Source organism: Nycticebus coucang, chromosome 1, assembly GCF_027406575.1.
Source record: "Nycticebus coucang isolate mNycCou1 chromosome 1, mNycCou1.pri, whole genome shotgun sequence".
In the NCBI taxonomy this organism is placed as follows: domain Eukaryota; kingdom Metazoa; phylum Chordata; class Mammalia; order Primates; family Lorisidae; genus Nycticebus; species Nycticebus coucang.
In genome coordinates this window covers 146451010-146474062 of record NC_069780.1, presented here as the reverse complement: position 1 = coordinate 146474062, position 23053 = coordinate 146451010, and the positions used below count along the sequence as shown (strand labels likewise).

The window sequence follows — 23053 nt, the reverse complement described above, 5'->3', positions numbered from 1 at the left end:
CTCATGTTGGGTATCCACATACGTACTCACTGTTAAGAAGACAGCAAAGACCAGTTGAGGGATGGGCGGTATTGGAGTTGGAGGTTGTCTTGATTTCCCCTGAATTTCTGGCACCTATTTACTTCTCTTCCTCTGTTTTCTCTCTTGTTATTCTTTTCCTGATTTCCCTATGGGCTAGCTTATCCTCGGCAGCCTCCAGTAAAGGGACATAGATTGCGGGGAAACTACGGCCTTGGCTCCTGTGTGGAGCAGAGGGGAGTGTAAGGGGGGATCATTTCAGTGATCCTTTTACTCCCACAGCCGGGGCCAATCCCCAGAGCAGGCTGGGCTCGTCTCTTCCTTCCCTTTCATGTGGCCAGAGATGCCATCTCAGCCAAATGTAGAGGGATGTATTCACACGTCAGATGGGGGTTCACACCTGGCATCTAAGATCTCTTCTACCTCTGACTCTGTGTCCTTGCTAGTACATCTGCAGAAACACAGGAGGAACCTAGGACCCCTACTGCAAAGGTGTAGGTACCTCCTTAGAGTTTCTCCCTGGTTGTACATTGAGGTGTTATTCTTCCATTTCAATTTGTTTGAGCGTGGTTTTTAGAAAACTAAGACCAGGAATACCATTCATGCGTGCCTGTCCTGCTTAACTTAGCTTCCCAATGCCTTTGTATGCCAGCCACCTTATGTAATAGGAGTCTGTTCAGGCTTTCCCAGATATTTGCAAATAAATAAGCAAATCTACTCAGCAGTCCTATCTTCATTGCACAGCTCTGAATTTCCATATGATTGTAGGTTCGACCAGGGCTGAAACTATGGCTGTGTATCTTGATAGCCTCCCAAAGCACAGTACTTAAGACCTAATAAGCACTCATATTTGTTAAACAAAAAGTTACCCTCCGCCATCTTTCATTCTGTTTTGTTCTTAGTAGAATCTTGGAGCTTTATTCTTCGAGGACATGAGCACACACACACCCTGTATCTACCCGTGACTCGCAGAGGGAGTCATCTAATGGAGGCCGCATGTCACGTCTCTCTTCCTTTTATTTCCCTGTGGATGGTTGTGTTCACTATAGTTGAGCTTGCTTTAGCAACCAGTTTTTGGAAGTATCCTAAATTACAAGTATGCTTGATTACAAGCTTATCCTTTCTATTGGAGAACATTTTGGTGTTGAAAGTTGGTGAAACAAAAGTATAATCTCCTGATGGTCACTATTATTAGCAAATATATTCTATGGAGAGAATTCAAACTATACTAAAACCTAGAGAAATTAAAAAAAAAAGATAATGCATATTGGGAAAATTTTAGATGTATATGAAGTATATAAAAGGGCAAGTCTTTGTTGGTTCCCCATTATTCCCAGTATCTCCTTTAGCCTCCAGCAGCACCCTTCCTTCCCAAGGCAGCCATTGCTGACTGGACTGCAGGGTTTATATTCTGTGAGCAATTTTTCTTTGAGAATACACCTGTACAGAAGAGTGCTGGCTTTACAGTTAGACAGCCCAGGCTGGAGTACCGGCCCTTTCTCTGCCACTTTTGTTACGACAGACAAGTAACTGAATCTCCTCAGGCCTCAGTTTCCTTGATTGTAAAATGTGGGCAATAAAGACTGCCTATTTCCTAAGGTCAGGACAGTTAAATTAGTAAAATGTTAGTTGCTGTTTTGCTATGAGTCTTCAAGGGCAGTGGTAAATAGTTGAGGAAAATAATTTGTGAACAAGTTTTATAAAAGGCCCTTTAAAATGATTTGTTAGCGCCTACAAATATAGTGATTATCTTTCAATAAATCTGAAGACTTTGATTATGGAAAAAATAAGACTTTCTGCGAACTTTCCATTTAATTATTTACATTTGTATAGCCAGTAGTCGTTAATACATTTAATAGGTAAGTCATGGAAAGTGACTTCCCTGTTCTGCACTCTGTGCTTTTGTACTCTGCGTTTTTTAATAAGCATTGGAGAATATAGAAGTACTTCATTGATTTTTTTTTTTTTCTATATAAAAACATGATTATTTCTGTACATGAATAAGTATACTATTGAACTCCTGAAGTAAATTAAATGATATAAGAGATGAGTAATAAAGTCAGAAGAGAGGAAAATAATCCAGGAGGGGCCATAAACCCTGACCGGTCTATTGGAGTACCCCGAGATGGATGCTGATGACAGTGCTGCTGCTTTACTTCCTTGGCATTTAGCTGAAAGAAGGTGGTTTGTTGGGGGCTCAGAACATGGTGCATGCCGGGGCTTCCTCTGCCATTTGCCCACATCAGGAAGAACACAGGTTGTCCTCTTACAGCTCTCTGCAAGGACGCTCCACCGTATCATGTCAGTAGAATCACATGGACTGGCCATAGAGGACAGACTGTGACGAGGGGTCTGGCTGTTTCAACTACAGCAAGATTATAAATTGAAATGAACACATTAGTCACTACCTCGAAACGAGAATTTAGTTAAGGATAAAATTTAAAGTATTTCTGAAGAGTGTTTATTCAGTGTTTATTATTTTTCAGCAGTCTTCTTTTCCTCTTTGCTCTAAAGAAAGACTTTTGTTAAAGTCTGAATCGCTAAAGTCTTTCTTTTTGCCTCTCATCGCCAATAGTTTTGCTTTCGTCTTCTAAGACAGGTATACCACTGGCTTTGTAAGCCACCAAGTTAATGTTTCCTAGCTTGAACAAACATTACAACTGTAGGAGATGGCATTCTTCTGCAGGTTCCACAAAAGAGGCTAAATTAATCACCTTTGCAGTGTAGACATCTGCTGCCTGTATTCTGCCTAAACAGACGGAATTTCATAATTTAATTTTAACAAAAAGAGACACTGTTATAAAAATAAATGATTAAAAGCATTATTTGGACAACAGAGTTACTGTAGTTAGGTACTAGTCAAGATAAAAATATTAACCAGGTAAAGTAGAGCCTTTTACTCTTTTCTTGTTTTGAATCTGTTTTCCAGCACAGTAAGGGAAGAGAAAAAATTAAACCTCCCATTCAAACCCAGACGCAGTATAAGCCAGTTGTGAGCATGTTTCCAAATACAGAATTTCCACTTTCATTTTGTATCCCAGAAATATACTTTGATTCAAGGGGTCAAAGTGGTGTCTCGGTGTCTATTTTTCACCGTATGCCTCAGGAATTTTTTTTTTAAAGTATAGGGTCTTGCTATGTTGCCCAGGCTGGACTTAAACTCCTGGGCTCAAGTGTTCCTCCTCAGTGGCTAGAACTACAGTCACTTGGCACCATGACTAGCTCTGGGGTAAGGAGTTTTGATGTTGGGGTAAATCAAAACTAATTCAGAACCAGATGAGATCACACAGTGGAGAGGGAAAGCTATAGACTCTTGTTTGGTGGCCCTTTATGTCTGAATTCTCTTTTGCTTTTCTCTGTGGTATTACATTATCAAGGTAGGAAGGTGAATCAGACTTGTACATCATGTCTAGGAAAAAGAAACAATTACACTTTCGCTTTTTTTCAACAAATAATTTCACTTTCCCTGAAGGCTTGAAACTCAGAAGAATTAAGCCTCTGTAATAAAATATCCACAAAGATTAATTATACAGTTGTAAATATTACAGCCTTTATAATTATAAATATAAATAAGGATAAAAAACATGATTGGCTTTAAAACATTTTAGTGGACCATTTAATTTACTTAATATACAGATTCTGGTTCCTGCCCACCGTGGGGAATATCTAATAGCAAATGTATGAATACATGCATTATGTTTCTTTTTTCATTCCCTTCCCAAAGCTAAATGCTGAGAGGTTTGTCTTTGATTTTAAACAGCCATTAACAAGTAGAAATTAATTTGGCAAGTCTTACATTTTAAATGAGACTTAGGCAAGACTGTAAATGCATGTAGTAAAAACATTAGGATTTAAATAGTTAAATCTCAGCATTAAAGTTAAATATGTGACTTTTTTACTTTAGGGTTATTATTGTTGGTGTAGACATTTTAATTTTTTCGTCTTCAATGTATAGTGTACATGGTCTTATTTCTAGAATGTTGAGTTGTACACAGAGTAAATTTATGTTTTATTTATCCACTAGTTATCTTTGCTTGCATTATTAATACTAAGTTAGGAAGTTTTTTATATCACATGAGCAGATTTCTTATTCCTTTTTCCTGAGTTAATTTCTTATTCCTACATTATAGAATTCTAGAATTGAGGAAATGGAGGCCTTAGGAGCTTAAGTGATTCGCTGGAGGATGTGTAGTTTCTCCAAATGGTGCCTTAGAACCAGAATCTGAGTTTCTCATGCAAAGTTAGGAGCTCTCTGCATACCCTTCCAGCTTGTGTGTAGACTTCGGGACATTTTCTTCTCCAATGCCTTCCTCCATTCCTCAGTACTCTGAAGAAGTAAGTTAATTCTAAGACTAGCTTACAAAAAGCAAACAAACAAAAAATCAAAACCAAAACCTTGATGTATTAGTCTGTTTGCTGTTGATTATAAGAGAATAACTTCATAAAGAAAAGAACTTACTTCTTACAGTGATGGAGGCTGCAAAGTCCAAGGTTGAGGGGTGACATCTGGTGACAGCCTTAAGCTGAGCACGGTAACATGCTAACTCAGGTCCCTCCTTTTCTTCAAGATGCCGCTTCCTCTCCCATGATAACCCATTAATCTCTTAAGCCATTAATACAATAATCTATGAATGGATTAATCCTTTCACGAGGGCAGAGCCTTCATGATCCACTCACCTCGTAATGGCCCCACCTCTCAAAACTGCCACATTGGGGATTTAGTTTCAACATGAATTTTAGAGGGGGCAGTTTTCAAATCATAGCACTTAATTTCCTTAAAAACTTGAGAAAACATAATTTACACATTATTTACACATTTGCTGTTAGGCATTTCTCCACTTGGACAACCAAAATCTGTAGGTATGTAAATTAAATGGTTCATTATAGCAGTTTCAAAATCTATCATATTTTTTTAAAAAAGATAGTGTGTTTAAAACTTAACCAGATTTTAAAGGAAAAAATATATAATTCAAGTAAAGATTATTTATGGATTCTTCTTTATATCACTTCTCCTTTTCATGAAAAAATATAACGTATTATAAAGTTTTTGGAGAGCATTCGAATGTAGCCCTCTTTGCAAATTTAGGTCATAGAGCAAGACTGAGATTTTCCCAATTTACTTTCAGATCTACTTTTACGTAGGATGTCCAACTGACATCCTAATTAAATATTTTAATGTTTGGCAATTTTTGTGGCAAACAAAAGCCCAAAGTCTCCCACACTGTGAATGATGCAAGCAGCTGAGTGCCTTCAGCCGTGCTGCAGGAGTCAGCCCCCACCTAAGCAGTCTAGAGAAAGACAGCTTCCGGATTTTGGCCCTCAGTGCCCAACAGACAACAACTTTAAAAATCACAAAAATTGAGAGAAATAACCACCATGAAGATAGAAATTGCATTTATTTAGCTCAGTTTATCAACAGAACAGTGGAAATGAATGAATTTTCCTTAAGAAGAGGATAAGGAAGGATGGAGGTGTCAGATTTCCAAGGAGGACATTGAGAAGAACTTAAAAACAAGTCTGGCTCCTGTAGTTTAGTTGTTTGAAAAGTCTCTTGATACAATCAGGTAAAGAATCCGTAGCTGTCTTTGTGCAGGGTGTGTGTGTGTGTGTGTGTGTCTGTCTGTGTGCATGTGTTTCCCTAGAATGAAAGAGGTGGGCTGGATTGGGGCTGTGGATTTCTGTGGCATACAGGTACAGACCTAGTCGTTAACTTTTAATAGCATTGTGTGTCTGTAAAGCTTCTTGTTAAAGAGAAACATGCTAACTAATGCCTAGAAATTTACTAGTACTTTTACTTAAAATCATCTTTGCTGCTGCCTTGGTGACCTCAGGGCTCAATTTTAGTTCCGGTGTTCAGGGATGCGTTCAGTGGCAGGAAGGAAATCAGGAGGCTGGATTAGCAGTGAGACTGTGAATGAGTCACAGCCCCTGTTGAATGGGGCTCATGATCTCTATTTGCCTCCAGGTGACATTGGGAGGAGAAAATTAGATAATGTCTGCGAGGATGCTTTATGGTGTGCTTGACCTTTTCTTATATATTTATTCACTGTTAGCTGTAATATTTTCTTTTTTGTAATTTCAGAATGTTAGGAGGGGGTACACATATTTTGTTTGCATACTTTGTTATTGTACAGATTGAGTCAAAGTTACAGTGTACGTGTGCCCTTCTTCCAGATGGTATGCACTGTAGCCAATGGGTGTAAATGTACCATCCTCTCTTCTCTGCTTTCAGGGTGATTTTCATTGAGATTTACTTCCATATGTGCACTTCCGTGCTGATCCATTTATTCCAATTTGGTATTGAGTACATGTGTTTGTTTCTCCATTATTCCGATGCTTTGCTTAGAAGAATGGTTTCCAGTTCTGTCCAGGTGGTTCAAAAAGATACTAGCTCACCATTTTTTATGGCTAAGTAGTACTCCATAGAATGCCTATGCCACGTTTCACCAATCCATTTGTGTATGGGAGGACACCTGGGTTGTTTCCACGTCTTTGCAGTTGTGAGTTATGCTGCTATAAATGTTCGAGTGCAGGTTTCCTTTTTGTAAAACAACCTTTTCTTTCCTTTGGGTATATACCCAGCAGTGAAATTGCTGGATCAAAGGGTAGGTCTTTTTTAAATTCTTTGAAGTATCTCCATTCAATTTTCCATAAAAATTGCACTAGTTTGCAGCCCTACCAATAGTGTATAAGAGTTCCTTTCTCTCCACATCCACACCAGCATCTGTTGTTTGCGTGTACATCTGATAAAATGACTTTTTGATATGAGCCATTCTCACTGGAGTTAGGTGATAATCTCATTGTGGTTTTGATTTGCATTTGCCTAATGATTAGAGATGTTGAACATTTTTTGTGTGAGTTTATTGGCCATAAGTGTATCTTCATTTGAAAAGTTGCGGTTCATGTCTTTTGTCCACTTTTTTTTTTTTTTTTTTTTAAGACAGAGTCTCAAGTTGTGCCCTGGGTAGAATGCTGTGGCATCATAGCTCATAGGAACCTCCACCTCTTGGGCTCAAGTGATGTTCTTGCCTTAGTTTTTCTATTTTTAGTAGAGATGGGGTCTCGCTTTTGCTCAGGCTAATTTCGAACTCTTGAGCCCAAGCTATCCTCCAACCTCTGCCTCCCAAAGTGCTAAGATTACAGGCATGAGCCACCATGCCCAACCCTTGCCCACTTTATAATGGGGTTGTTTGGTTGTTTCTTGCTGATTTGCTTAAGTTCTTTATAGATTCTGGTTATCAGTATTTTATCAGATGTACAGCATGCAAGTATTTCCTCCCATTCTGTGGGTTGTCTGTTTGCTCTTTTGATTATGTTGTGGCTGCACAGAAGCTTTTTTAAATTTGATCAGGTCTCATTTGTTTGTTTTTGTTGTTGTAATTGCTTTTGGGGTCTTCTTCATGAATTCTTTGCTTAGGCCAGTATCTGTAAGAGTTTTTCCAACCTTTTCTTCTAAGATTCTTATAGTTTTCTGCCCTATGTTTAAGTCTTTGTTTATCCATTATGAGTGAATTTTTGTCAGTGGTAAGAGATGTGGATCCTATTTTAGTCTTTTGCATGTGGCTATACAGTTTTTTCCAACACCATTTATTGCACAGGAATTCTTCCCCTGGTGTATGTTTTTATTTATTTTGTCAAGAATGATTTCATGTCTGGGTTCTCAGTTCTGATTCATAGGCCTGTATCTCTGTTTTTGTGCCAATACCATGCTGTTTTGGTTCCTATAGCCTTACAGTATAGCTTGAAGTCTAGTAAAGTGATGTCTCCTGCTTTGGTATCATTATGTAAGATTGTCTGGTTTATTTGGAATCTTTTCTGGTTCCATATGGCACCTAGAACTGCTTTTTCTAGGTCTGCAAAAAATGGTGTTGGTATTTTAAAGGGAATTGCATTGCATCTATAAATCACTTTGGGCAGCATGGCCATTATAACAGTGTTGATTCTGCCAATCCATGAGCATGGTGTATTTTTCCATCTGTTTACATCCTGTACAGTTTTTTTACCTCAGTATTTCATAACTTTTCCTATAGAGGTTCTTAACTATTTAAATAAGAATTATTTTTCTAGGGGGGAAAATGTGTTTCTCTCTCCCCTCTTTCCCCCACTTCCTCCCATTAATTGATTACTTGATAGTGGCTGTGTCTTAGGAAACAGTGGTAAGCAAGCTCCGTGTACCTAGCTGTCCAGTCCCTGCTTGGAACATCTTTTTCCTTCTTACTACTGAAAGAGCTGGTCTCTAGTTCTTCCTAAGGACTTTTCCTTCCCATTGTCATCCTAACTCATTAACTTCCCCAGCCTTTAAAGGTCATCCTTCCTTAGGGCTTGGTCCTAGAAGCTCTTAACCAATACAGCTTCCCATAGTTTGTCCAGCTTCCTACTTGAAACCCTCTTCTCTGCTGTCTCAAATGTACTTCTTATTCACCATGTCTGAAACAGAACTCATGACAATACTCCCCTCCTGTTCCCAAACCTGGTCCTTCCCTGGTGGTCTGAGTGTCAGCAAGATGCCCAGTGTTCTGTCCAAACCCATGTCTCTCTCCACCTCTGACCTCCATCCGTCAGGTACTCACTTCTTCAAGTCTTGTTGCATTTGTGTCCTAAAATCCTTTCAGATTCTCTGTTTTTGTCTTAATCTGTTTTTCAAGCTATCATCATCATCCTGGATGCAGACCATCAAAATAGCATATTGTTACTATGTATTTTTACTCCATAATTCATCCTTTGCATTTCAGATAGTGATATTTTTTAGATACATAATTTACATAGTTGCAAATCTTTAAAAGTATGAGAAAGTATTCCAGGAAGAATCTCCTTCCCCCATGAGGATATAACTAGGTTACCCATCCTCATTTTAAATGCCCTTCTAAGATGTTTTATACATATGTAAGGAGATACACATACCTCTTTTTAAAACCTCGTTATTTACCAGAAAGGTCATAGGTTATGTAAACTTTCCTTCTTGATTTTTTTCGATCAACAGTATGTCCTGGACATTTTTCCATTATACTACCCAGAGAATCTCCACATTTCTTTTTATGGCTGCATAATAGTCAATGGTAGGAATGTTGAAATTGTGATACACATCAGGAGAAAACATCCACTATCTAGAGAAGTCCATTCTTCTCCTTTGGATACTCTTGTCGTGAATTCCCGTTCATTACTCTTAGGGGTAAAACTCCTCAGCCAAGGCCCTCTGAGAAGTCAGACCCTGCGTCTTTCTCCAAGATTGTCTCAACTGCTCTCCCCCTCATCCTCCGTCTAGATTGCCTGGACCATCTTTGTTTGCTCCCTCCATGTGCCGTGTTTCTTCCTGAGTTCCTGAGTCCTCTGTCCAAGTTCTTTTCTTCTTCTCACATGCAGACCCGTCCCCTCCTTTTCTGCCTTTGGTTAGCTTCTAATTAACTTCTAATCTACTTAAGGCAGATCTTGGCTCAGTGCCATTTCCTCAAGGTGTGCTTACACTAGTGATCCACGGCCGAGTCAGAGCTCTCTCTGCTGTAGACTTTTCTAGCACTCTGTCTTAAATGTAATCATTACCACTTACTATTAGACATTTTTATGTGTGATTATTAGGTTGATATTTATTTCAAACAGTTAAAACTGTGTTTTTCAAATAGTGTGTTGCAAACCCATTATAAGTTATGGAATTAGTATTAAAAATTTGTGCAAAGCCCCTTTTAAAAAATGAAATGGAATAGAAAATATCAGACTTCTCTTCCATTAAGGTTTTTTTTTATTTTTTATTTATTATTTTTATTGTTGGGGATTCATTGAGGGTACAATAAGCCAGGTTACACTGATTGCAATTGTTAGGTAAAGTCCCTCTTGCAATCATGTCTTGCCCCCATAAAGTGTGACACACACCAAGGCCCCACCCACCTCCCTCCTTCCCTCTTTCTGTTTCCCCCCCCATAACCATAATTGTCATTAATTGTCCTCATATCAAAATTGAGTACATAGGATTCATGCTTCTCCATTCTTGTGATGCTTTACTAAGAATAATGTCTTCCACGTCCATCCAGGTTAATACGAAGGATGTAAAGTCTCCATTTTTTTTAATGGCCGAATAGTATTCCATGGTATACATATACCACAGTTTGTTAATCCATTCCTGGGTTGGTGAGCATTTAGGCTGTTTCCACATTTTGGCGATTGTAAATTGAGCTGCAATAAACAGTCTAGTACAAGTGTCCTTATGATAAAAGGATTTCTTTCCTTCTGGGTAGATGCCCAGTAATGGGATTGCAGGATCAAATGGGAGGTCTAGTTTGAGTGCTTTGAGGTTTCTCCATACTTCCTTCCAGAAAGGTTGTACTAGTTTGCAGTCCCACCAGCAGTGTAAAAGTGTTCCCTTCTCTCCACATCCACGCCAGCATCTGCAGTTTTGAGATTTTGTGATGTGGGCCATTCTCACTGGGGTTAGATGATATCTCAGGGTTGTTTTGATTTGCATTTCTCTAATATATAGAGATGATGAACATTTTTTCATGTGTTTGTTAGCCATTCATCTGTCGTCTTTAGAGAAAGTTCTATTCATGTCTCTTGCCCATTGATATAAGGGATTGTTGGCTTTTTTCATGTGGATTAATTTGAGTTCTCTATAGATCCTAGTTATCAAGCTTTTGTCTGATTGAAAATATGCAAATATCCTTTCCCATTGTATAGGTTGTCTCTTTGCTTTGGTTATTGTGTCCTTAGCTGTACAGAAGCTTTTCAGTTTAATGAAGTCCCATTTGTTTATTTTTGTTGTTGTTGCAATTGCCATGGCAGTCTTCTTCATGAGGTCTTTCCCCAGGCCAATATCTTCCAGTGTTTTTCCTATGCTTTCTTGGAGGATTTTTATTGTTTCATGCCTTAAGTTTAAGTCCTTTATCCATCTCGAATCAATTTTTGTCAGTGGGGAAAGGTGTGGGTCCAGTTTCAGTCTTTTACATGTAGACATCTGGTTCTCCCAACACCATTTATTGAATAGGGAGTCTTTCCCCCAAGGTATGTTCTTGTTTGGTTTATCAAAGATTAGGTGGTTGTAAAATGTTAGTTTCATTTCTTGGTTTCTAATTCGATTCCAAGTGTCTATGTCTCTGTTTTTGTGCCAGTACCATGCTGTCTTGAGCACTATGGCTTTGTAATACAGACTAAAATCTGGTATGCTGATGCCCCCAGCTTTATTTTTGTTACAGAGAACTGCCTTAGCTATACGGGGTTTTTTCCGGTTCCATACAAAACGCAGAATCATTTTTTCCAAATCTTGAAAGTACGATGTTGGTATTTTGATAGGAATGGCATTGAATAGGTAGATTGCTTTGGGAAGTATAGACATTTTAACAATGTTGATTCTTCCCATCCATGAGCATGGTATGTTCTTCCATTTGTTAATATCCTCTGCTATTTCCCTTCTGAGGATTTCATAGTTTTCTTTATAGAGGTCCTTCACCTCCTTCGTTAGGTATATTCCTAGGTATTTCATTTTCTTTGAGACTATGGTGAAGGGAGTTGTGTCCTTAATTAGCTTCTCATCTTGACTGTTATTGGTGTACACAAAGGCTACTGACTTGTGGACATTGATTTTATATCCTGAAACATTACTGTATTTTTTGATGACTTCTAGGAGTCTTGTGGTTGAGTCTTTGGGGTTCTCTTAAGTATAAGATCATGTCGTCAGCAAAGAGGGAGAGTTTGACCTCCTCTGCTCCCATTTGGATTCCCTTTATTTCCTTGTCTTGCCTAATTGTATTGGCTAGAACTTCCAGCACTACGTTGAATAGTAAAGGTGACAGGACAACCTTGTCTGGTTCCAGTTCTAAGAGGAAAAGCTTTCAGTTTTACTCCATTCAGTAAAATATTGGCTGTGGGTTTGTCATAGATAGCTTCAATCAGTTTTAGAAATGTGCCACCTATGCCTATACTCTTCAGTGTTCTAATTAGAAAAGGATGCTGGATTTTATCAAATGCTTTTTCTGCATCTATTGAGAGGATCATGTGATCTTTATTTTTGCCTCTGTTAATATGGTGGATAACGTTATAGACTTGCGTATATTAAACCAGCCTTGCATCCCTGGGATGAAGCCTACTTGATCATGATGAATGACTTTTTTGATGATAAGCTGTAATCTATTGGCTAGGATTTTGTTGAGAATTTTTGTGTCTATGTTCATGAGTGAGATTGGTCTGAAATTCTCCTTTTTGTTTGAGTCTTTTCCTGGTTTTGGTATCAGGGTGATGTTTGCTTCATAGAATGTGTTGGGGAAGATTCCTTCTTCCTCAATTTTTTGGAATAATTTCTGCAGTACAGGAATAAGCTCTTCCTTGAAGGTTTGATAGAATTCTGGAGTAAAGCCATCTGGACCAGGGCATTTTTTGGTTGGAAGATTTTTTATTGTTTCTTTGATCTCAGTGCTTGAAATTGGTCTGTTCAGGAGCTCTATTTCTTCCTGGCTGAGTCTAGGGAGAGGGTGTGATTCCAAATATTGATCCATTTCTTTCACATTGTCAAATTTCTGGGCATAGAGTTTCTGGTAGTATTCAGAGATGATCTCTTGTATCTCTGTGGGATCAGTTGTTATTTCCCCTTTATCATTTCTGATTGAGGTTACTAGAGATTGTACTTTTCTATTCCTCGTTAGTCTGGCCAATGGTTTATCTATTTTATTTATTTTTTCCAAAAACCAACTCCTTGTTTCATTAATTTTCTGAATGATTCTTTTGTTTTCAATTTCATTGATCTCTGATTTGATTTTGGAGATTTCTTTTCTTCTACTGAGTTTAGGCTTAGATTGTTCTTCTTTTTCCAATTCCATAAGATCTCTTGTGAGATTGTTGATGTGCTCTCTTTCTGTTTTTCGAATGTAGGCATCTAAAGCGATGAATTTTCCTCAAAAGTGCTTTTGCAGTATCCCACAGGTTTTGGTAGCTTGTGTCTTCATTGTTGTTATGCTCAAGGAAGTTAATGATTTCCTGTTTTATTTCTTCCTGCACCCATCTGTTATTCAACAGAAGATTGTTTAGTTTCCATGCCTTTGGGTGGGGTCGAGCATTTTTGTTGGAGTTGAGTTCCACCTTTAGTGCCTTATGGTCTGAGAAGATACAAGGTAAAATTTCAATTCTTTTGATTCTGTTGATATTTGTTTTGTGTCCCAGGATATGATCAATTTTGGAGAATGTTCCATGTGGTGATGAGAAGAATGTATATTCTTTATCTTTGGGATGGAGTGTTCTATATGTGTCTGTCAAGCACAGTTGTTCTAGGGTCTCATTTAAGTCTCTTATATCCTTGTTTAATTTCTGTTTAGAGGATCTGTCCAGCTCTGTAAGAGGAGTGTTAAGGTCCCCTGTTATTATGGTATTATCAGATATCATATTGCTCAGACTGAGTAAGATCTGTTTCAAGAATCTGGGAGCATTTAAATTGGGTGCATAGATATTTAGAATTGAAATGTCTTCTTGTTGTATTTTTCCCTTGACCAATATAAAGTGACCATCTTTGTCTTTTTTGACTTTAGTTGCTTTAAATCCACATGTATCTGAAAATAAGATTGCAACTCCTCTTTTCTTCTGAATTCCATTTGCCTGAAAAATTGTCTTCCAACCCTTGACTCGGAGCTTTAATTTGTCTTTTGAAGCCAGGTGTGTTTCTTGCAGACAGCAAATGGGTGGCTTGTGTTTTTTAATCCAGTCAACCAATCTATGTCTCTTCAGTGGGGAATTCAAGCCATTAACATTTATTGGGATAATTGATAAGTGTGGTAGTATTCTATTCGTCTTATTTTGTGAGAGTCCATTGCTTAGTTTTATCTTTTGCATCAGTGTGGAGGTTTGGTTCTGTCCTTTAATTTCTGAGTTATTACTTTGCTGCTTGATCCATTGTGGTGGTCAGTGTGCAGAGCAGGTTGAAGTATTTCCTGTAGAGCTGGTCTTGTTGTGGCAAATTTCCTCAATGTTTGTATATCCGTAAATGATTTGATTTCTCCATCAATTTTGAAGCTTAGCTTAGCAGGGTACAGAATTCTGGGCTGGAAATTGTTTTGTTTCAGTAGATTAAAGGTAGATGACCCTTGTCTTCTTGCTTGGAAAGTTTCATTAGAGAAGTTTGTGGTCAATCTGATGGATTTGCCCCTGTAGTTCAACTGGCGCTTACTCCTGGCAGCTTGCAGAATCTTTTCTTTTGTCTTGACTTTGGACAGGCTCATCACAATGTGTCTTGGAGAAGCTCGGTTAGAGTTGAGGTGACCTGGGGACCGATAGCCCTCTGAAAGCAGTGTGTCAGAATCTTTGGTAATATTTGGGAAGTTTTCTTTTATAATATTCTCTAGTATGGCTTCCATTCCTCTGGGGCATTCTTCTTCCCCTTCTGGAATTCCTATAACTCGTATGTTGGAACGCTTCATAAAGTCCCATAATTCTGACAGCGAACGTTCTGCTTTCTCTCTCTTCTTTTCTGCCTCTTTTACTATCTGAGTTATCTCAAAAACTTTGTCTTCTGCATCTGAAATTCTTTCTTCTGCATGGTCTAACCTGTTGCTGATACTTTCCATTGCATCTTTAAGTTCCCTGATTGACTGTTTCATTTCCTTCAGCTCTGCTATATCCTTTTTATATTCTTCATATCGTTCATCTCTGATTTGATTCTGTTTTTGGATTTCCCTTTGGTTATTTTCCACTTTATTAGCAGTTTCCTTCATTGTTTCCATCATTTCTTTCATTGTTTTCAACATGTGTATTCTGAATTCCCTTTCTGTCATTCCTAACATTTCTGTATAGGTGGAATCCTCTGCAGTAGCTACCTCATGGTCCCTTGGCGGGGTTGTTCTGGACTGGTTCTTCATGTTGCCTGGAGTTTTCTGCTGATTCTTCCTCATGGGTGATTTCTTTTATCTGTTTCCTTGCCCTAATTTTCCTTTCACTTCCTCTTGCTCTTTAAGTTCTCGTGCCTGTGGAAGTTGCGGGCGGTTTTAGACGGATTGAACACACGCGACCACTTGCCGGTTTTCCACTGTTTTAGTCCTCCTCTTGGGGTCCAGAAGTCTCTCGCTGACTCCCTGTATCCTCTCAGGGGTGATGATAGGCAGATCCCACCAGCCAGAGATGCCTGGAGTCCTATATCCCCAGACTCACGGTGCGCAGATGCAAGGAAGCTGTTACTCGGCTACCATCTTGCTCCGCCTCTCCTGACTGTCCATTAAGGTTTTTTTTAATCATCAAAATTTTGCTGCAGGTAAATAGATAGCTTTAATCACATAAGCACTTAGTCACTTAAGTGTTGAAGTTTATATAAAATGTATTTATTATTGTGATTTTTGGTTAGAAAAGTTTGAAATCCTCTGAATTAAACTGTACATTTGGCGAAGCCAGGAACTCTATTTTTTATACCATTGTACCCCCAAGTCTGGCAGAGAGGCTGGTACCAAGGCAGGCCCTCATTAAATACACTGAGTAGCTGAATGAATGAACACACTGTTAGGGACGTTACAGACCCCCTGCCATCCAGGAACTAGTAGGGACTAGTAGACCCTGGTTCTAAGCAGATGCTAGTGATTATTTCCTTGGTTAATTGAGTCTGCATTAGATCATTAGAAGACAGGGAAAATAATACAAAACCACACCTACAATTTTTTTTTTAAGGGTTGATAAACACTAGGGATGAATGGTTTTTAGATTTAAAATATTTGGTATTACTTATGGATCTAAAACCTTAAAATTCCATTTTATTTTGTTAACAAATAATGAAACTTAATTTTTACCTGCCTAAATATCTGTAATTTTTGAATTTCCAAAGTAGTCCGCACGCATAGTGCTTATTATATAGCTGTTATCTTTTGTGTGTACTTCAGCAATAAAATATTTATGCAGTTTGGCAAGGTGATACACAACCTGGTTAGTACAGCAGCTGTGTTGCCTGTTCCCAGGAGGCTTGATTTCCCTTTTTAATCCTTGGTTTTCTGCAACTAAAGACTTATGTCAGCACGTAGTTTATATGGCACATAATGGTGAAAACTTCTTGAATTAACATAGAAAAGAGAGAAATACTGTGCTAAGTTTACTTGTTTCATGTTTTTCTAATGTCTTTTTTAAAAACATTCTTCTAGCCTGTCCTACCTGGTAGAGCTTTATAAACATCCGGTATTTACAATGAAACACTTTATGACTTTTTAATTCTTTAGGGAATTTAGAAACTCAACTCTGAAGATAGAGTCTCTGATCCTAAAAAAACGGAAATATCTCACTTCTAAAGTAATCCACATTTGGCTTAGCATAAATTAGGAAAGGCCCTGGAAATAAAAGAGAGATTTCCTGTTTTTATTTTCAGTCATATGTTTGTACGTATAATTGAAGTTGAGATCAGGTTAAAAGGTGTAGGCAACAATAGAGAATCATAATTATTGTCAAGTTATTTTCAGAATACTTTTAGCACAGAGTTTTTATCTGGCATATGTGTTATTTTTTTTTTCTTTCTATTTCTAGGTGCTCCTGATCCAACAGCAGGTGCTAGTATAGATGATGAAAACTGCTGGCACTTAGATGAAGAGCAGGTTCAAGAACAGGTTAAACTGTTCCTTTCCCAGGGCGGGTACCACGGATCAGGGAAGCAGCTTAATTTACTCTTTGCAAAGGTATGATTATTTATTTTTAAAGAAATATTCTAAATATATACATTTATAGGAACTGCCTATATATGATCATGTTTACAACAGGATAAAGTATTTTTTTTAAAAAAAATTAAAGAACCAGGGTCTAAGTTAATTGACTGATAGAAACTTTGATGTTATAATGCAAGCTTTTATTTGCTTAGATGACCTTAACACAAGACGCAGACCATTTTTGTCTCTCGGTTTCTGTTAATAAAATAGTGATAATTTATACAATTTTGGAAAAGTTCTTTCAATTGTAAAAATGAAATAAAATGTCATAGTGTTATTTAAAATGCCATCTTTCCCAGTTTTTTTTCTTTTTCTAGTAAATTTTCCCGAGAGGAGCATAGCTTTAAGTATAATCCACAGAATGGGCTCTGTATATTTAGGTTAATAATGTCAGTATCTTTTGGTTATTTTCAAAAGTGTGGGTGTTAGAGTTGTACAGTTCTCAGTTTAAGTCTTAAATTCTTGATCTTTCTATGAACATTAGCAAATTATTTAAGTCTGTGTCCTCGTCTTTTATAAAATTAGCTAATCGTAACATATCTCCTAAAGTTGCTGTGATAATTTAAATGATGGTGTTTGCTGTTCACTTGTATCACCAAAAATTGATGGCCCAAGAATTAAAATTATTTTGGTTATAAGTTGCTTGTGAGCAGAAACTGTGTCTGTTGCTTTATAACGAACTTTGAATACCATAAACACATTTGTAAGTAATGAATAAATGCCTTTTAAATAGTATTAAATCAATATATTTTCATTGGGAGTATAGTCACCATTATGGATAATGTATTAAAGTGGTTTAAAGAGAGCAGATAACTGTGTTAATTGATACTTTTGTTAAATAGCTTCTTTAATTTTTTTTATTTCCTTGCTTATTTTTTATTTTTATTTCTTTGCTTTTTTTGTTGTTGTTATTGAGACAGAGTCCCACCCTATGCCCCTGAGCAGAGTGCAATGGCGTCACAGCTCACTGGTACCTCAGACTCGGGCTGTGTCCATCCCGCTGCCTCAGCCTCCAGAAGCTGCTGGGATTACAGGCACTTGCTGCTGTGCCCAGCTGGTTTTTCGATTTTTTCCATGAGTCGGGGTCTCACTCTCACCCAGGCAAGTCTCGAATGCCTGAGCTCAAGCATTTCTCCCTCCACAGCCTCCCACAGTGTTAGGATTACAGGCATGAGGCACCACACCCAGAATTAGAATAAACTCTGTTACTAGGTGTAGTTAGAAAATAGTTATTTTGATTAATCAATACCCTATTAATAAAGTTTTATCACTTGTACCTTCTGTAGATTGACGATTTTCTAATAATTATATTATAATAAAATACATATAACTCTAAAACTATTTTATTTGTGATTTAATCATTCCTTGGTAATTCACAGGCACTTGAAACTCATGTAATGCCTCAGAGTCAACAGTTTGAGAATAAATTACTGTTAGGGTATAGATATACTTGATTGCTGGTTGATATAGAGTTCTAGTTTACATGCTTAGTAGTAAAGCATTTATTTTCATTGCTATTGCTTTGTAGTAGGTTAGAAATCTATCAGGTAAATATTTATTGATATACCGGTAAAAGGTTTGGTATATTTAGACACATAGGAAGTATTTCATGTATTCTATTTCTAGCTGAGAGTATACTGTGACTAGGGAAACAATGTGAAAGTTGTATTATTACGCTGGTCTGAAGTTGCTGTATTTATCCTTGTATTTTAGGTACACACTATGTATGCCATATGAGTTAATAGTAACATCTAATTTTGAAAATAGCATAATTAAGACAGATCAGGGTTCTGATCCCAGCTGTTCCCCCTTGTCCTTTGGGCAAGTTACTTTACTTCTGTGATGTTTGGTTTTATAATTCATAAAATGGAGGTTATAATCTGGCCTTCTTTACATAATTGTAGTGAAGATTAGATCGTAAATATAAATGTAAAACCCAATGACATCCAATAATGGCAACTCCTTTTCTTCCTCCCAGTCTTCACCTGCTCGTGACTTTTTAGTGCTTCGGTATTGGGAATAAACTTCTTTGTAGGATTACTGAAATAACCCTCCTGGAAACACAACCTTTGTGATTCTGGATGGAAGTACTTTTGAGTTCTAGATAAAGTTCACATTCTAAAGCAGGCGAGGGAGTGCTGTTGCTTGTCAGAGGAAAGGTCTGAGGCAAGATCTGATGACCTCCATTTGGGCTGCTTCAAGGTCATTTTCTCCTTTCCTTGCCTTTCACTTAGAGAGTATCCTAGAAAAAGGACGTTCCCCCCCCACCCCCCCATTACCTTGCTTCCAGTAATTTCCTACCGGATAACTGGTATTCAGCTGAGATTCTCATTTGTTGAATACATAGTACCCACTTTTAGAATGGATGGTTTCCTTTAGGGTTTCCTACAAAGACACTTAGAAACACAAAGACTTATGTTTATGTTTCTTTTCTCCTTTCTTTTATTTGGGAAATGTAACACAAAAGTAATGGACAGAGCTTGAGGTTCCAGCTTGAGAAGCCAAGTTAACTTACTAGGTCAGTGGTTATTCTGCTTCATGGATCACTCATATAAAGCAAGAGATTCCTTGAACTTACAACTCGCTCTGTTTCCTTTTACCATTGTGAAAACAATCCCATTCGAGTGCATAGAAGTATGCTGATGTTCTTTATGTAAAAAAATTTCAGTGAGAAATTAGTGAAATTACCAATTTATCTGAAAACTGAAGGACTTACACAACTCCATGAATATGTTAAAAACTATTGAATTGTACAGTTTAAATTGGTGAATTGTATAGTCTGTGAATTATGTCTCAATGAAACTGTTCTTTAAAAAACCAAAGGACAGATAGATGCTATTCTTAGCAAATCTATTTAGAAGATCTCTAAAGAGTTCTCAATGGACTCCACTCAGGCCCTGCTTCTCTGGTGGTAACTGCGATCAGTTTGAGTGCCAACCTATTTGCTGTATTTGTTTAGGTATTATATTTCTTTAGGCTAGCAAAGTTATGGCATTTCATCTTATGCAAGGAAGCAGGAGCACCTTGCTAAAACCTGTTTTGTTAAGTTAGATACCTATTTCCAGCGCCAGATTTTCACTTCTATAGTTTGTCGAAGCATAAATGCCTACTTTTATTTTATTCCATTTTATTTGGAATATAATCTTATATCACAAAGTGTACTTGGTTTAGATAAGAGAGATAACTCTGAAGAAGACCTCAAAAAAATGTTTGCAATTTATAAGTGAAATATGTTTGTAATTTTCCCTTTATAATAATATATTTTATCCAATTTTAATATCAGGTGTACCCAGATCAAGTAGAATGATTTTGAAGTATTTCTTCTTTTTCTGTTGTCTATAAGATTTGGCATGATCTGTTTTTTGAAATGATCTTTTACCTTTTTTTTTTTTTGTAGAGACCCTTTATGGCCCTCGGTAGAGTGCCGTTGGCGTCACACAGCTCACAGCAACCTCCAACTCCTGGGCCTAGGCGATTCTCTTGACTCAGCCTCCCAAGTAGCTGGGACTACAGGCGCCCGCCACAACACCCTGCTATTTTTGTGTTGCAGTTTGGCCGGGGCTGAGTTTGAACCCGCCACCCTCGGCATATGGGGCCGGCGCCTACCCGCTGAGCCACAGGCGCCGCCCGATCCTTTACTTTTATTTATAAATATTAGTTGTCTGTTTTCTGAGACTTAAAAAAAATAATAAGTTAACTCATGATTCTACACTGAATCTCAGAGTCAAAGCATTCTATAATAGACATACTCTTATTTGACAATGTGAATGTTATTTTCTTTGCATTATTATTATTATTGCTTAATATTTCGATGCAGCAATTTTGATTTCTTTTCTGAACGTATTAATGTTCATTCATTCCTTACGAGGTTTTTGTTTCTAGTCCTTATCTTAAACATTGTTATTGTTATTAAATTTTTAGCCTCTTTAATTTTGTGCAGGCAAAAAATGGAAACCTAATAAACACATGTATGTGTAAAAAGAAAGAGAGAAAAAAGTTTGAACTGAACACATGAAACAAGTCTTAATTACTTATCTTTATCAGATAACTGAGACCCATCCAAATTTTTTTTGGAATTAAGAGGCTAGGGAGACATCTTTTCCTTGTATGGATTTTAAAACATAACTTAAAAAATAAGGAATAGTGGCTTCTTTGACTAAATTGCTATTTTTAGAGTACAGAGTGATTTTTACTTACATACTTTTGTTTGCTTCAGAGTGCTGGTGTGACCGCTTAACCCCCATTCTCTCAGGAAGAAATAGAAAAAGTCTCTTCTTGTGTTATGTGGGCTTTTAGGCAGAGAGGTTTTTTTTGTTTGTTTGTTTGTTTTGAATGCTTCTCTGAAGTCCTGTTTTTCCCTAATAGGTGCGGGAAATGCTGAAGATGAGGGACTCCAATGGGGCTCGCATGTTGACCTTGATAACAGAGCAGTTCATGGCTGACCCTCGCCTGTCACTTTGGAGGCAACAAGGCACTGCAATGACTGACAAGTATAGGCAACTCTGGGATGAGCTGGGTAAGCGCTTCCTGACACTGGCCTTGAGTTGTGTGTGTGTGGATAAACACCCTCGCTGAATGTTTTGAGAACACGGCCATTGCATTGCTGAAGAGAGAACGGCTCATACCTGGAACTTGTAGCCCGTATTTGGGTGAATTGTCTGATCTTGAGGAAAGTAAGCACAGAATCTGCATTTTAAATATTCAGGAAAAAAGCTGTAGTACTTTAAAATAGCTGTTTTGTATTATGCAGCTGGTTACTTATTTCTAGAGTACTTTTGTTATCAATTCAGCTAAAATTTGGAGTCTGTCTTTCCTTTCTCCCCACATTGGAATTACCAGAAGTAGTTTAGATATTTATACTATTTTGGGCTGCTAATAGATTTAGATGAACCGTTGTTCCTCGGAGTGGAAAAGATACATCCTATATCCCTGCTAGTTAAAGGTAGAAATATAACAGGTATTTGAAAAAACGAGAAGTCCACTAGTTACGTTCATTAAGAGGATACTGGCACTTTTGATGAGATGAATCTTATTACACAGTGCTCATTGCTGGAGAAGTAATACAGATAAACTATTTGCTATCTTATCTTTCTATTAAGAAATCTATAAGAAACAAAGTTTTTGACAAGCATTATATCGGTGCCTATATTAATTTTAGGAGAGGAAAACGTTGGTTATATTTACTAGAATAGCCTAGCGTCGATGAAATTTTTTTTGACTGGTAATGGACCACGTCATGTTGACTGGCTCCACGTCTAGTCCAGATCAACAGAGCTCTGGTCTGTGAGGACACCACACTATCATAATTGGAAGGCATTTGAGATTAACTGTTTTAGGCATAAAGAAACTTAAATTAGGAGCTTAGAAGACTTCTACAAGATGACATTTTGTGATCCAAGGTTATGAAGCAAGCTGGTAAAGAATTTGACAAGTTTCTTTTTTTCCTATTAATAGGATATAAGTTCAGAAGTTTGCCTGTTCTTTGACAATTGTTAGACTTTCTTAAACCCTTTTCTCTGGCATTTTTACTTAAGTTTGTTGTGATACCTTGGTCTTGGTACCTTTCTAGGGTCTTTCTCAGTCAACATTGAAACCAATGTGAAGCTACAGTAGGTAGTTACAGTGTGTTTGGAATGATGCTTGGGGCACAGTGTGGTGATTAGGGAAAACAGCGGAATGCACAGTTCAGACATTTTTTATAGAATACCGGATTGTTTACTTTTTAAGTAAATCCTCTTTATTTTGTAACTCTGTAGTACATATTGAACTAACTAAATAGCTTATGAAAGTAAAAAGGACTAGCATTAAAAAACAATAATGAAGGGAATCATTTAAGGAAAAAAGTATTGGATTAATATTAAATGAATAAACTTTTTATTTTTTCAGCGATACAGTCTCACTCTCTTGCCCAGGCTAGAGTGCTGTGGCATCAGCCTAGCTCACAACAACCTCAAACTCCTGAGTTCAAGGAATCCTCTTGCCTCAGCCTCCCGTGGGTAGCTAGGACTACAGGTGTCTGCCACAAAGCCCAGCTAATTTTTGTAGAGATGTGGTCTTGCTCTTTCTTCCTCATGCTGGTCTTGCACTCCTGAGCACAAGCAATCCTCCCACTTCACCCTCCCAGAATGCTAGGATTATAGGTGTGAGCCACCTTACCTGGCCTTAAATGAATAAAATTTAAATAGCTCTAGTGCTTAGAGAAACTTAGAATTACAAATAATTGGTTAGGATGAAAATACCAACTAAATTTTTGGGGTACCAAAAAAGCATGAGTGATGTAGTCAAATAAAATTTGTGGTGTTTGCGTTTAATTCATAGCCACATTTTACTTTTCCAGGTGTGTTTTGACATTAACCTTCAATCAAAAGTCTAAATTTTCTCATTAGGTGGAAGGTTCCACC

General features: G+C 37.5%; 1 protein-coding gene across 1 annotated transcript in view; it reads left to right on the top strand.

Annotated features, from left to right (window-relative positions):
- The window catches only part of ZSWIM6 (zinc finger SWIM-type containing 6), a 212939-nt gene that overhangs the window by 137206 nt on the left and 52680 nt on the right, over nucleotides 1–23053 (top strand). Inside the window, exons 3-4 of the mRNA XM_053590125.1 lie at nucleotides 16477–16625; nucleotides 21018–21168. Coding sequence (XP_053446100.1) covers nucleotides 16477–16625; nucleotides 21018–21168 — 300 coding nt within the window. The remainder of the gene's footprint in view (nucleotides 1–16476; nucleotides 16626–21017; nucleotides 21169–23053) is intronic.